Source organism: Equus quagga, chromosome 4, assembly GCF_021613505.1.
Source record: "Equus quagga isolate Etosha38 chromosome 4, UCLA_HA_Equagga_1.0, whole genome shotgun sequence".
NCBI lineage: Eukaryota > Metazoa > Chordata > Mammalia > Perissodactyla > Equidae > Equus > Equus quagga.
The window spans coordinates 31,380,368-31,395,868 of record NC_060270.1 but is presented as its reverse complement, the minus strand read 5'-3'; the positions used below and the strand labels follow the sequence as shown (position 1 = coordinate 31,395,868).

The following is a 15,501-nucleotide window of genomic DNA, read 5'->3' as shown; positions in this document are numbered from 1 at the left end:
ATAAAATCTAAAGGCAGCTCCTAGAGAGCAAAGATTTTAAGGTTAGTGATCCCAAAGTTTTCTTGCAAACTAATTATCAATTGCTTTTCTATAATTTCATTATAAGAGGTAAATGTTTGTCTTTGATGAGTAGAATGAAAGGAATTTATACTTAGATGTTAGGATTATTATAGTTTGAGTACAGTCTTTTCCAGTCACATTGTTCTAAATTTGTCATATTCAGTAGAACTCAGCTCTCTGGCATAATTAGTAAGCAGGTTGATTCTCTATTTATTGCTTAATGTGTTTTTCTTCCATATGTAAAATGCTCAGCTCTGTTTTGATAGCCCTTTTCCTTATGCTGGCTTTTCTAATCAAATCATGTATTACATCATTTAAAAAGAAAAATTATTGCCATATTTTGCAATACTAGAAACCAGAAGGTAAAGAGTTACTCTTCAGCTTTAATTTAAATCTTAGAAATGTGGTGTGGTGTTTTTGTTTTTATTTTTAATCCTGCTCTAGAGGCATGCTCACTGCAATGAAAGTAACTATTTTAAACTTTTCAGGCTATAAAAACATTAGGATGGCAAGTAATTAAGTACACTCAAGTAGTAATTTTAGCCTTCCTCTATTAAAACCTTACACTAACTTGAATTAGGACTCAAACTTGGTTATTTTGACCAGAATGCTGTCATCCTGATTCATATCTCGGGGGCAGGAGACTATGTGAAGAGTTTAGTGGTTTTTCAGGGTCACCTAAAAGTTAAAAAAATCAATTCTGTATATATTTTAACTGCTTTCATAAATTTAGAGTGGCGTGTATGCCACTTTTTTGGAGTTGGGGGGGATTAGGAATAGGAAGTAGTGACCTCCTGAGCACATGCATGTAAATATTGGAAATTCCCTTCAGTCGTGTTGTTGAGAGATTCTGTGCTGCTGAGCATTTGATCCTCGTTTATATGCCTTTGAGTTAGACCAAGTTGAGTTCCGCGGAAGCCACTTTATAATTCAGCTCATATTTACGAAGTAATCCTTATGTTCTTTGCAGTGGTCCTTTCCCAACACATAAGGGATAGTCTTTAATTGTACTTCTCTGTCTTGTGCATAATATGATTTTTGCCTTACTTACATAATAATCACAGTATATCATTACAGAAATGGTCTTCTTTTCAGCTTTTATTTTACTTACACTGTCATAAATTGATCTTTTTAAAAGAATCATTTATAAATTCTCTAAAAATTTGAAATTACCCAAAACATCTGTTAGATTTATATCAACTGAAATGGTATATCTTATTCATTTGTGAATCCATGTTTTTCTTTCAAAGCCACTTACATGTATTGCAAGCATATTAGTAGTTTTTTTTTTAAGTCTTTGAGTCATAAGACCTTGGTTCAAGTTCCATCCCCTCCTTCAGCACAATTGTAAGTTATCTGCTATAATCACTCTAAACCTTTTTCTCATTTGTAAAATGGAGATTATAAAAATACATTCTTTACATGGATGTTGAGAAGATCAAATAATGTAATTTTGATGAAGACATAAACTTTAAAGTACCATTTTTGTGTTTATCAATGCTATGTGTGTATAGCATAGAATTTTGTATATCTAAACAGAAATCATCTTATTTTGAAAGACAAACATGGAGGCACACAAATAAAATGTGTACATATACATTTGTGTGTGTTTACATATGTATATGTATTAGCTACAATGAAGTGAATTATATTTGCCAAATAACATGGTCTCAAGAAACATACAAGTCTCAGTTCTGAACTGGACGAGGTTTTAAAGGATTCACACAGATTCCCCCACCCCTGTCTTTTTTTTTTTTTCTTTCTTTCCCAAGTTTAAAGATATCACAAATGAACTAGACAATAAGTATTTTTTTCCATCAACTCTGTGAAAATGTAGTGACAGCTCTGTTCTAATTCTTGCAACACATTTCGCTAAACTGCTAATATCAATTAACTTTTTAGAAAGAATCAAAACAACAGTAAAACAATCATAGCCTCACAAATCCATGTTGAAAACAAAACCCTTCTCGTTTCTTTTGGGCTTAAAGGCGGACTTCACTCTTGCAGCTGCTCTCTGGGAACGTTTAGTATTCACACTGTAAACCGTTGTTCCCTGGATGTGGTCCTCATTTAAGTAGCTGCTCAATATTATTTTGATTCACAGCAGTAGTCAATTGATTCTTTCTCAGTTGTCAAGATTCACTTAAAATAATAGTTTTGTTAAAAGAGTACTTTTTTATCACGGAGAGTAATTGTTCAGTTTCACGTTTGCTTTTATGTAAAAAAATAAATCTAACCACAAATTATGAAGATAAATACTTTCTGGAAGAGAGATTTTAATTTAAATGTCATCTTTGAAGCAAATTTCCTTTTCTTCTGAAAAGCTCAAGAGGAAACAACTTAAAGTTTTTGAGAAGCTTATGGCATCAGTGATGCATTTAAGCACTAATCTCCCCTTCCTCTATTTCTTTATTAGATTAGGAATAACATACTTGAAAAAAAAGAACCCATGGGTCAGCCCTGCCAGTCTGGTGGTTAAGTTTGGCGCGCTCTGCTTCAGCGGCCTGGGTTCGATTCCTGGGCGTGGACCTATACCACTCTTCTGTCAGTGGCCATGCTGTGGTGGCAGCCCACATACAAAAGGAGGAAGATCAGCAACAGATGTTAGCTAGGGTGAATCTTCCCCAACAAGAAAAAAACCCCAAAGCAAAACAAAACCAAAGGACCAACAACAAAAATCCCTAAAAACTAAGAAAATGCATATAGTCCTTTATTTCCTTTAAGTCTCATCAAATTAGGGTAGCTGTTTCAAAGGCAGTTCAGCAAGTGGCTAATTCCAGCAGGGAACATATCTGTGCTGTCTTAGCAATTTTCCAGGGAATTAGGATTTCTTTTTATTATTTCCAAAATGCACTAAAAGTTTTAGAAAATGTTAATATGCTTTTGCAAAGTGTGTATTAATTTTCTTTGTTTTCACCGTACACTTGTGCCTAAATGAGGCCTCAAAAGCACCCATTTATGTGCCATTTTTGAGGTTTGTATTAAATTTATGGACTTGTATATTTAGCACATACTGTATTTTCATACAGAGAATACAATATCATAAAGTTGTTTAAAATGTATTTAGGAAGTGACTCCATTTTATGTATTCCATTGTGGCATCCCTTTTTATTTTTATTTATTTATTTTTTTGTGAGGAAAGTTGGCCCTGAGTTGGCATCTGTTGCAATCTTTCTCCTTTTGTTTGAGATGTCACACTAGCATCTGTGCCAATCCCTCTCTACTTTGTATGTGGGATGCCACCATAGCACAGCTTGATGAGCAGTGTGTAGGTCTGCACCCAGGATCCAAACCCACGAACCCCAGGCCACCAAAGCAGAGCACACGAACTTAACCACCATGCCACCAGGCCAGCTCCCTGTTTATATTTTTGCTCTGCCAAGTTTCAAGTAAGACTGAGAGAGCAGAGTTATCCAAAGATAACAGGGGCATTTACTCACTTAAAATTCTCCTCTACTCCATCCTCTTCTACAGTGAACTGTAATATGGCTGGGAATATTTGCCTTGGCCACCTAAGGGGAGAGGCTGGAGGAATACTAAAATCTGTGAATCATTTCTCTGAACTAAGTGGAAACTAGCAACATTCTGATAGAGGTTTATTGTTATTTCCAATAAGAATGTTCGAAAGCCTCTGGCTGGAATCACACAGCTTAGTGTTTTTCTGTTTTATAAGATTCCCTTAATCCCCACTTTTCCCCCACATACTAGTTCCAAATTGGTTTGTAAGTGGAATTTAACATTTAATGGCTGTAATTTTTGTTATTGGCAAATATTAAAGTACTGTGGTAACTCTTCCCTAATCATGATCAAGGTCTTTCAGATTTAAGTTATTCCACTTAATTTTATTTTAGTTTTTACCTTTTTCCTATGTACCCAGAATCCTTCATGTATACATGGAACATTCCAGTAAATGCCCATTCCCTTTTTTCAGTTAAGTTGAAAAAGTAGTCTTCTCCATTTTGAAATATGTTCAACTTGGGCCCTGTCTCTCCCCTGTGGAGTGAGTTCATACTCTATTCAGTTAACCTGCGTTTCTATTTTTCACATCCATCCACCTCCACTCAGACCAGCTACGGTCAAGGAGGGCAAGGGAGTTGGGTTCTGGATCCTCAAGATCTTGTAGACTCCAAAATGAAGAAAAGACTGCGAAGCAGAGGAAGAAGAAACCAAAACATCCACTGGAGAACTTGGAAGAGCTTGAAGTACATTGTTCATCAGACAAATCTCTGTCTTCCTCTAACTCGGGTAAAATGAAGGATGATCCCCGAATTAACACTGAGCAGCATAAAAGGAAACGGTCTGATCATGAGAGGCTTCGGAGACCTCCTCTTCCTAAGATCAGTGGTGAGGTGTTTTTGAACGCTGAATGTGATGACTGGGAGGCTAACCGTAGCCATCGAACTCGGAATTTGGAAAAACAGTCCAGAAGCCAAGACCCACTTTCACCCAAGTCCCCACAGGAAGCAGGGCTTCACTGCAAGGAAGCTGTGTATGGGAGGGACCGTGGGAAAGGTGAGCACAGAGAAAGGAAACACAGGCCCGGGACTCCTCCCTTCTCGGAGAGTGAGGAACGGCTCCAACTTCATGACACAGGTAATAAAGGACAATCTCGTTGGAAGTCCTGGTATCGTGTACATATGTACAAACAAATTTATTTAATAAGCATTTTAAGCAACCTGTTCTTTCTCTCTAGTTTGTGCTCATGGCTTTGAAATGTATCCTGGAGCCAAATATTACAAAAGATATTTACTTAATCTCAAGTCCATGGGAAGAAGGAAAATGTTTGTATTCTTCCCCTTCTGCCTTCTAATCAAAGAATACGCTGATTCCTTACAAGGTTCTTTCAGCCCCAGACTGCAGTGGAGGTGCCCATCCCAGATACAATTCTTCATTTGCCAAGACCATACGTCAGAGATTCTGACACAAAATCAAAGCTTCTGAATTTCTGGTTTTAATTCAGTGAACCCAGAAGATCTGGTGACACTGCCTTCATACTGTTTGCCTAACTAGAAGACCAGCAGGGCTGGAAGTACTAGATTTTCTTGACCTCATCTTTCCCATCCGTAAAGTGAGATTGGATAGTCAATCTCTTAAGACAGCATTTTTCAAATTATAGGCCTTAGTCCATTTTGTCAGAATCAGCTGGGCTGTTTCCTAAAAATTGCGGATTCCTGATCTCACATATGTTATCATCTCTGGAGTGCAGCCTGGTAATTTGGGTGTGTTTTAGACCTGGAGGTGATTCTTCTGTGTTCAAAAGTTGAAAACCATTGCCTTAAGGTACTTTCTATGATCTAACCTTCGACCCCAACTCTAGAGTTGGCATTCTAAAGTACCGATATCAGGTAAGTTCTTGGTACTTGTATAGGAATGAGGTGAATATTAGACTTGAGCCTCAAATTTCTGGCATCTCAGAGGTTTAACTCTGAAGTCCATCATTGACACAGTCATGGTTCTCTCTATTCTTGTCTGGAAACTGCTGTGGTGATGTTTTGCTTGCGGCTGTACCACTGCAAGTCGTAGCACTACCCTGTCTGGTATTTTAATTAGATATACTCATCTCCCTGATTCTCTTTTACTCTTAACTGAAGTTTTACAGAGATGCAAAGGTTATTGGGAAAGGTTATTGGGAAACCAGGGAGGTATCTGTTCTTAATTTCTTCCTTATTGTTGCCCAGACAACCTATGCCTCTGACCTCTGGTCTGGAAACTGGTTTCTGGGTTGCAGATTCAGGTTTGTTCTTCCTATCATGTTAATCCCTTAAATTATTAAAGGACTTGGTCATAAAGAAAATGAAAATTCAGTTCAGCAAGCCATGTTGAGTATCTGCCACAAATATTCTTGCCTCAGGCTTTATGTTTGGAGATTTATGCTTGGATCTGAGCCTCAGAGGCTTAATAAGGCAAGCCAAAAAGATGGATATGTAAATAGACAATTGCAAATTAGGTATACTTTGAACAAAGAGCTCTGGGGCAATGGAAGAGGAAGTGGTACAATCTATAGAAAGTAGGCTTTACGAGTAAGTTACACTAAATCCAGATTTAGAAAGACACATTGGAGTCCTAAAGGTGTGGGGGAAGAATGGTGATTACACTGACCTCTGCGTTTCTGACTGTGAAGCTGACCTTCTGAGTGTGGGATGGTTAACCTTTGAGGGCTTGTTAACCTTTATTGTTTTTAGTTATAATGAGGGTATCTTAGGCTTAGGAGGGGTGAAACTAATGTGAAACTAAACACTGACTCACAGACCCTAAAATTGGAGTTGAGGCAAATGTTTTATTTTGCCAGCACAAGGGTTGAAAAAATAACGTGGGTAGGCAGGTACTAAAATGGCTACAACATAACCGCTAGCGTCTATCATTTTGTGTTCAACTTACTTTACGAATTTTACCTCCCTGGCCCCTGTAGGCATTTGATTTTGTGACCTCCTAGAATAGTCACAGGATTGCGTTAGATATAATTACTAGGTACCGGTCACTATTCTTGCTGTTGTAAAAGCACAGTTCTTAAAGTTATCACAGGTCGGACTTTTATTTAACTTAATGAAGAAACTAGCAGGACGACAAAGAGCGAGTCCTAAGAACATTTGCGGGACAGGATTTTATGGTCAGTGGAAAAAAGAAAACAAAATGTAGTTGCTAAATATAAGATTGGTTAACTTTCTAAAGGGCAGTAAAACCATACTACCTTTAAGAGTAGCTTCTCTATTGAGCTGTTAAATCATAACAGCTTATTAATTTTCTGCCCGTTAACTTCCGGCCTCTCAGGGCCATAAAATATCTGCACCTTTTTGCTGTGACATCCTCTGAGTGTCAGACTGGCTTATTACAAAATACTCTCGCATGGTATCAAAGAATCTGTCAGTAATCATTTTACCTTATTCCAAGCTTGGGATAAGTTTCTTTTGAATACCAGTGCTTTAAACAATTTTATGTTATTCTATGAGAATTTATTTAAAGGTAAGCTTTCTGTGTGTTTATTGAGGCAGATTCTTGTGTCCTCACATTGGAGAATGATGAACAGAAAAAGACAAGCAAGAATTAGATTGAGAAATGAATGTGGAACTGTTGAAAATATGACTCACCTGACCTTTTGAAAGCTAATTTCCAGATTATATTTGGGCTACCAAGATGAGACCAGGCATTCCATTAATTTCCTTCTATTAACTATATTTTTAAAATGTTTAAAGCGTCTCTGTTTTTTTTGTAAAAACAGCCTTACACTGCCCTATCGGAAGTTCCTTCTTACATACTTAAAAAATCTCTTTTCACCTCTGATGTGGAGGCCACTACATTGAGTGGGCAGTCCTGTCAGTCCAGATCCAGTATTCCAGGGTATGGAGACTTTCTACTTATGAGACATGCAAGCTCCAGTGGTATATCAAGAATTCAGATAAACTATTCCTGCTAAATATTTTGGATTTAGAGAGAGATTACCTCAAATTCTTTTTATTTATTCATGCTTTCGTTCGTTCATTTATTTATATTGAGATATAGTTGACACACAATTATATTAGTTTCAGGTGTACAACAGAATGATTTGATATCTGTGTATATTATGAAATGATCACCACAATAAGTCTAATTAACGTCTGTCACCATACATAGGTAAAATTTTTTTTTCTTGTGCTGAGAACTTTTAAGATTTACTCTCTTAGCAACTTCCAAGTATACCATACAATGTTATTAACTATCCTCAACATACTGTACATTACATCCCCATGACTTATTTTATAGCTGAAAGTGTGTACCTTTTGACATCTTTCAGTCATTGCGCCCATCCCCACCCCCTGCCTCTGGAAATCACCAGTCTGTTGTCTATCTATGAGCTTGGTTTGTTTTGTTAGATTCCACGTATAAGTGAGATTATACATATTTGTCTTTCTCTGTCTGACTTACTTTACTTAGCATAATGCCCTCAAGGTCCATTCATGTTGTTGCAAGTGGCAAGATTTCCTTCTTTTTTATGGCTAAATAATATTCCTCTGTGTGTGTGCACATCACGTTTTCTTTATTCATTTATTCATTCATCAATGGGCACTTAAGGTTGTTTTCATGTCTTGGCTATTGTAAATAATGCTGCAGTGAACATAGGGGTGCTTATACCTTTTCGAGTTAGTATTTTTTATTTCTTTCAGATAAATACCCAGAAGTTGAATTGCTGGATCACAGAGTAGTTCTATTTTTAACTTTTGAGGAACTTCCATGCTGTTTTCCATAGTGGCTGCACCAATTTGCATTCTCACCAATAGTACACAAAGGTTCTTTTCTTTCCATCCTGCCGACACTTATTTCCTGTCTTTCTGATGATAGCCTGGACAGGTGTGAGGTGATACCTCATTGTGGTTTTGATTTGCATTTCTCTGATGATTAGTGATGTTGAGCATCTTTTCACACACCTGTTGGCCATCTTCATTGGAAAAATGCCTATTCAAATGCTCTGCCCATTTTTAAATCAGATTGTTGTTCTGCTATGAGTTGGATGAGTTCTTTCTATATTTTGGATATTAACCCCTTATCAGTTATGTGATTTGGAAATATATTCTCCCATTTTATAGGTTGCCTTTTCATTTTGTAGAGGGTTTCCTTTGCTGTACAGAAACTTTTTAGTTTGATGTAGTACCACATGTTTATTTTTGCTTTTGTTGCCTTTGCTTTTTGGTGTCAAATCCAAAAATCATCTCCAAGACTGATGTCACAGAGCTGATACCTGTGTTTTCTTCTAGAAGTTTTATGATTTCAGGTCTTATGTTCAAGTCTCTAATCCATTTTGAATTAATTTTTGTGTATGGTGTAAGATAGTGACCCAGTTTTATCCTTTGCGTGTGGCTAGCCAGTTATCCCAACACTGTTTATTGAAGAGACTATCCTTTCCTCATTGTATATTCTTGGCTCCTTTGTAGTAAGTTAGTTGACCATGTCTGCATGGGTTTATTTCTGGGCTCTCTATTCTGTTGCATTGATCTGTGTATCTTTCTCTTTTTAACTGCCATGAAGTCATGTTATCACCCTGTCAAACCAATTAAGACTATTCATCTGGCTATTTCATTTGAATGCCTTCGAAGTGTCTTTGATAGATATTAAAACATTTTCTCAGTTAATTCTGTGGTGTAGAGTAGGAGGCATGGTAGTGGAGAGAGTTTAGTGTCTTGAAATCTGAGCACATCCCACTCTGTTGTTTCTTTCACTGGATGGCAAACTTGAAGGAACAAGACATAGGTGTGATCTCTCCTATCATCCTCAACTAGGCTTGAGGCTGCTCACTGAAGTGTCATTTTTCTATAGATATGAATATGGTATAGCAACCTATCTTGTCCACTGGCTTGGCCCAATACCAACTTCCCTATCTAATTTAACTTATTTTCCCTGAAATATTCCTTTCTAGTTATGACCAAAGTAAACAGCACTCAGGGAGGTTTCTATTCCATTTAAATACGGTCCACTCTTGGGATTATGCTGTTGTTTCCTGACTGTCCCAGACCACTCAGAAATCTAGGTTACAACCAGCCCAGCCTGGCGTAAGATTCAGTAGCCCTAGAGATGATGTGAAGTTGGAGTGGACCCTCTGTTCTGGGTAATCAGATGCTAATAGGCCTGAAGTTGAGAAAGCCAGGTTTAATCGTCTGATAGTCTTTATTTATGGGAAAGGCAGATGAGCTGTGGCTTTGGTTTATTGCAAAGCTAGGTTTAAAGCTCTACAAGGAAAGGCTTCACCAGGTAACTTTAACTCGCTTCATTTGCCCAGAATTTAGTTGAAATTTCCTAGAAAAGAAAATTCTTTTCTTTCCTTTTTTCTTTTTTGTTTAGAGCAAGTGAATCAAGTGTGGTGAGACATTTTGATAAAAATCGTTTCAATGTATGGTTATTTTTATTTTATTTTATTTTATTTTGAGGAAGCCCTGAGCTCCTATCCACAACCAGTCCTCCTCTTCTTGCTAAGGAAGATTGGCCCTGAGCTAACATCTGGGCACATTTTCCTCTGTCTTATATGTGGGACACCTGCCACAGCATGGCTCAATAAGCAGTGTGTAGGTTGCACCTGGGATCCAAACCAGCGCACCCCGGTCTGCCAAAGCTACGCATGCGAGTTTAACTGCTACGCCACCATGCCAGCCCCTCAATGTATGGTTATTTTGATGGACATAATACACTCGTGTTCCAATGCTAATGGCAAATAAGAATCAACTGTTTAAGATTTTTTTAAAAAAACAAACTACCAAATGCCAGATCTCACTCAGGCTACTTAACTTAGAATCCCTGGGATTTGGGTCAAAGATTTTTCTGTTTATTTACAGCACCCCAACTGATTGTAATATATATCATGGTTGAGAACCACTGATATAAAGAAATAGGCAATTAGGAGTAAATTTTCTTTCTCCCTTCAGTTATCCGTTTACTAAAAGTCACTGTTCCAGATGGTTAATCTTGTTCACTGCACTAAAAATTTCTATTTCTGAATATAAGTGTAATTTATAGAGGATACCAATAGGAAAATATCCACGATTTTGAAATAACCATTAGCATTTACCACTTAATTAAAAGTTATGAGAGGAATATGTGCTATTTACAACATTTCAAAGTAAAAAGCCAAAATTCCCTTCTGGTCCTCCATGTTCCTTTCTCCTCAGGCATAGAACTATAAAGTCATTGTATTCTCTGCTATTTCCCTTCTGTTCTATCTTCCCTAATATTTAGCCACACTTAAACTGTTCAGAGCTATGGGAAAGATCTAAAGCAAGTAGGGTTGTTGCCCATCAGAGCAGAAGCCATGCAGGGCCACTGGCTGGCTAACAGGTACTGTGATGTGACTCCCAGGTGACACTCTTTCTGTTCCCCTTCAGGTAAGGTATGCAAGGCTGAGGCTATAGAAGAAAACATCATTTCCTCCAGTCTTAATAGCTTAATCTCTTTGAAACTCCAGTTCTGTAACTTTCTTTCCTCTACATTCTTTTTATTTCAGGGACTTAACCTTTTTTTCAATTCCTCCTTTGCAAAAGCCTCTTAACAGTTCTTTGTGTTATTTTCTGCTGTTGAAGAAACAGTTTGCAAGGGAGGGTGGGAGCATGGTTTCCTACCAGGCAGGTTTGGGTAGGTAACTTTGTTGACATGTCTGGATTATCAGCATCACCACTTCCGTACCTAGGGGAAAATATTATTTCCTAAGTGCACCCTACACTGAATTTTGGAGTAGAGGCAATATTGTCAGTGTTAGATACTAAAGAAAAACTTTGCTTTAAATTTTGCAGCTTTTTAGAAAACAAAGTCAGTTGCCTTATTACATTGTGTTTTTTCTAGGAATGAAGCCAAGAGGGATGAAAGAAGCTGTCTCTACTCCATCACGAGTGACCCACAGGAATCAGGAATGGTATGATGCTGAAATTGCCAGAAAACTGCAAGAAGAAGAAATTTTGGTGAGCAAATTTTAACACTGAAGTTCAGGTAGATCAGTAGGTTTTTTGCAAATTGAATCATTCTTGAGATTATATAATAGGCATTATAGTCTTCTATCATTTAAGAATCTGATACCTTTTTTATGGGTGAAAAATCAAGACACTAGGAATAGAGTTGTCAGGTTTTCCTTACTGCATAAGCATTATTAGCTGAATTCCACATCTCTGTCTCTCCATTGTTGCGTTCTGATAATTCTCTAAGAGTCTGCTGTAGAATTTGATAAAAATAGACCCTGCTCTGGCTGGTGAAAGTATATCAACTGATTATCAACTTTCAGGATGTTAATCACAGCTAGTTTCAAATACCAGTTTATTTTATGTAATTTTAAAAAATGGACAACATAGATTTCAATTAAATTATTCTCTTTTGTATTTTCCATACCATAGGCTACCCAGGTGGACAGGAGAGCAGCTCAAGTAGCCCAGGATGAGGTGAGCTCATGTTAGCTAATGAGTTTGTTTAGCCAGTATTCTTTGGGAGTATCTCAGTAATTTTCTACCCGCAAATGGGCAGTCAATGATATTGACCGGTTGTTGTTTAGGAAATTGCTAGACTTCTAATGGCCGAAGAAAAGAAAGCTTACAAGAAAGCCAAGGAGCGGGAGAAGTCATCTTTGGACAAAAGGAAGCATGACCCCGATTGGAAGGTAGCATCTGTTTTTTGTTTATTTTTTGTTTTTTAATTGCAAATAAAATTACAAATGACAAAGGGACTCTGCTTTTAGGGTAAGCTTTGCAGATATATTTAGGGTATACAAATGGTCTATATCGTGTGTGTGAATCTGACTTATAAAAGTTGTTTCACTATGAAAAATCATATTGAATTCTTGAAAGTAACTGTGTAAAAACTTAGTGCTAAGATTGAAAAATTTAGCCCATTCATTTTAAGACCAACTGAGATGCAACTGCCTCTGGTCATGAGCATTCTTAGTTTACTATACTTACCTTACAGGGGATTGCAGCGTTTCCACATGCTCTCAGCTTTCCACAGTGGCCTTGTCTTCCTCTCTCTACTTTCCCTGTGTGCTTATGTTGTCTTTCATTCCTGATCATGTGCCAACTGTTTCTCTTTCCTCTGACTTAACTTGATGCATGGCAGATGGACAGACCTTGTCACCAGCAATCACAGCTTATGTCAGAGTGCAAGAACTATCTAGCATGAGCTTGAACTGTTATCTTCTCCTCATTCATCAGACATAGTAGACAAAATAGTCAGTGACTGCAGTTCATTTTGCTGTAATCTAATTGTTGTATATGTTGATTGCAAGTTCAATTTAACAGACTTTACTTATTAGGTACTGTGTGCAAAGCACTGGTCTGGACTTAGAGAGAAAGACAAAGATATATTATCCTCACAATAACGTATAAGATAGAGAGGAAGACGGCTATAGACAGCTGACAAATATAAGGTCAAGCTGGTGAAGAAAGTGTAATGGAAGAACAACAATGGAGGACGGGAGAATTCAGATAGTAAGGCTTTTTAGAGAGGGAGTTTGTGCTTGTCCTGGAAGCATGTAACTAGTGTGTGTATCCATGATATAGCTGATGGTTAGCACCATCTCCTTCAAACACATTCCTTCCTTGGGTCTCAGGTTCTGTCTCAGTCTCAGCATTGGTTAGAAGGAAAAAGAAGACGTAGAAACCGTGGTAATAGTCTTGCTCTGCTATTGTCTGTTGCTCAGTTACCCAGTTGTCGATCTAAAAAGAAATGACAGTGTTATTTCCATGTGAATTACTTATATTTATCTCCCTCTTTTACCCTCTTAGCAATGTAAGATTTTTCCTGACAAACATGTTTCAGTTTAGTAGAAGCATTCCCAAATGCTTCAGCTACAGAAATTAAGCCATAATTACTTGCCTAGGAGTTACTCAAATTCTTTGTTAACCCAACTATGAAGGAGTAGGTATTTTTAAGGCTTACAGATCAGGAAGGTAAGAGGGGGAAGGCTACATTTTCCAGCAAGTGTCAGGACTTCTAGAGTTTCTAGATTCTGTAACTGGTGCTGGTACAGTTCCTCTCCTGGAAAAGTTGGCTCAAATGTGCCTTAGTTTCCTGGCTTGAAAATCATCACGCCTAAGTCGGATGTTCAGAAATAAGTTGAATAGCGCAAACCTAGCTTCCACAGAGTCTGGGAGTCCACCGGTTCTTGTCAGTGCTGTGCAGCTGTGATGTTAATAATGGGTCTCCAAGCACGCCCTGTGGGGGAGCTGTTCATGTATATTTAGCCCACTCGTTGGCTGCACTGACAGCTTCCACCATTGCCTTCATGACTATTTTTTTTTTTCCTCTGAGTGGTCGTATTTAAAAATATTTTACGTCACTCAACTGAATGTAAGTCACCTGAAGTTACTAAAGGGGGGTTGATTTAGATATTTTCTAAACCTAATCTTTCTCTTTTTTTGCTGTTTTCCGTATATGTATTTTCTTTTTCTTTTCTTTTTTGTTTTTCTGCCTATAGACCAAACCAGCTAAATCAGCACACTCAAAGTCAAAAGAGAGTGATGAACCTCATCGTTCTAAGAATGACAGGCCAGCACGGTAAGACGACACCTGAAAAGGAGAGTGACGGTTGGCTTTGGGGTGAGTCAGGAGATGTTGGTTGCCTGAGGAGAAGTTGTACTCTTTGGAGAGGAGATCCAGAAATCTGCCTTTGTGAGGTGGTATCAATTCTTGCAGGGTTATTTTCAAACTTTATTTCCAGTCTTGAATTGGGTTGAACAAGTCAAATCAGGAAGGTGGGGCATTTTACAGAAGCTCAGGTGTATGAGGAAGGATGTGCTTTTTGTTAGGACCAGTTCTTGTCTCTGGATTCACTGAATTGATGCCCTCAGCTAAGGGATGGTACTAACCATACTCCTAAGTAAAATCTCAGGTTTTCAATTTTTACTGAGTTTCATGGTCACATTGGTATGTGCATGACATTTACATATGCTTAAATTCGTTTCTGTGTGAGTTTGAACGTCTTAGGCAAGTACGTATTTGAGTCATTGCAGTCTGTTCTAAATCACAACAGATCAAATACCTGTGGCTATGCTAGATATTCTTTCTGACTTCTTTCAATCAGTCTTGGGTCATATTTATGGAGCATCTGCTATCTTTCCACCTCAAGTTGTCAACATTTAAGTTTCTAGGGAAGCAGCCTTTTTCTTTTTTCCTTATTACTTTCTGTTGCTTTTCAAGAAGAAATATAATTGGAATAGGAAGAGAGAACATTAAATAGAAAAAGACAAAAGTAACACTAAATCTAACATTTTGAAAACTCTAAATTATTAAAACCTTGAATTTCAGTCCTGATTATTAATAGTATATTTATTAATTCTTAAAACATAAGTCTTATTACACTGAAAATTTGTACACTGTTGTTTCCACTCATTGCCTACACTAAACTGCTAGACTTGTTTCCTGAAAGTGAATAAATTTACTGTCCTTAAAAAGCCATAATCTATTTTTAAACTCTTGGGCTTTCAGAAGATAAATACCTTTCAGAAAACTATATCAGGTTTGGAAAGCACGTAGGGCAACAGTAGTAAGTCTCATTCTGTAAAATTGATTCTTCTTGTAGCTTGTAGTTAAGCACATGCCAAACATTTTTTAAAGCAGATTTTTAGAACTACAGGGTTCAGTTTTATTTACATCTCTACAACATCCACGTAAGATAAGAAATAACGAGGGGCTGGCCCTGTGGCCGAGCGGTTAAGTTCACACGCTCCTCTGCGGTGGCCCAGGGTTTCGCTGGTTCGGATCCTGGGCGCGGACATGGCCACGTTGAGGCAGTGTCCCATGTGCCACAACTGGAAGGACCCACAACTAAAATATACAACTATGTAATGGGGGGATTGGGGGAGAAAAAAAAAGCAGAAAGAAAAAAAGAGTAACTAATCTGTTCTCTAATAGGTGTGGTTTATTATACTTTGTTTAGTCAAGTGAATTAGAATCATCTTTAGGGTTATTTTGCTGTCTTCAAAGTCCTTGGCTCTTTAGAACACTAAT

The 15,501-nt window shown here is 37.6% G+C and overlaps 1 protein-coding gene across 2 annotated transcripts in view; it reads left to right on the top strand.

Annotated features, from left to right (window-relative positions):
- The window catches only part of CCDC50 (coiled-coil domain containing 50), a 69,344-nt gene that overhangs the window by 42,470 nt on the left and 11,373 nt on the right, over positions 1 to 15,501 (top strand). The window contains exons 6-10 of one of the 2 annotated variants that reach the window (XM_046657915.1): positions 4,126 to 4,653; positions 11,356 to 11,471; positions 11,898 to 11,942; positions 12,053 to 12,157; positions 13,970 to 14,049. In XM_046657915.1, coding sequence (XP_046513871.1) covers positions 4,126 to 4,653; positions 11,356 to 11,471; positions 11,898 to 11,942; positions 12,053 to 12,157; positions 13,970 to 14,049 — 874 coding nt within the window. The remainder of the gene's footprint in view (positions 1 to 4,125; positions 4,654 to 11,355; positions 11,472 to 11,897; positions 11,943 to 12,052; positions 12,158 to 13,969; positions 14,050 to 15,501) is intronic. The other variant, XM_046657916.1, reaches the window with a different exon arrangement.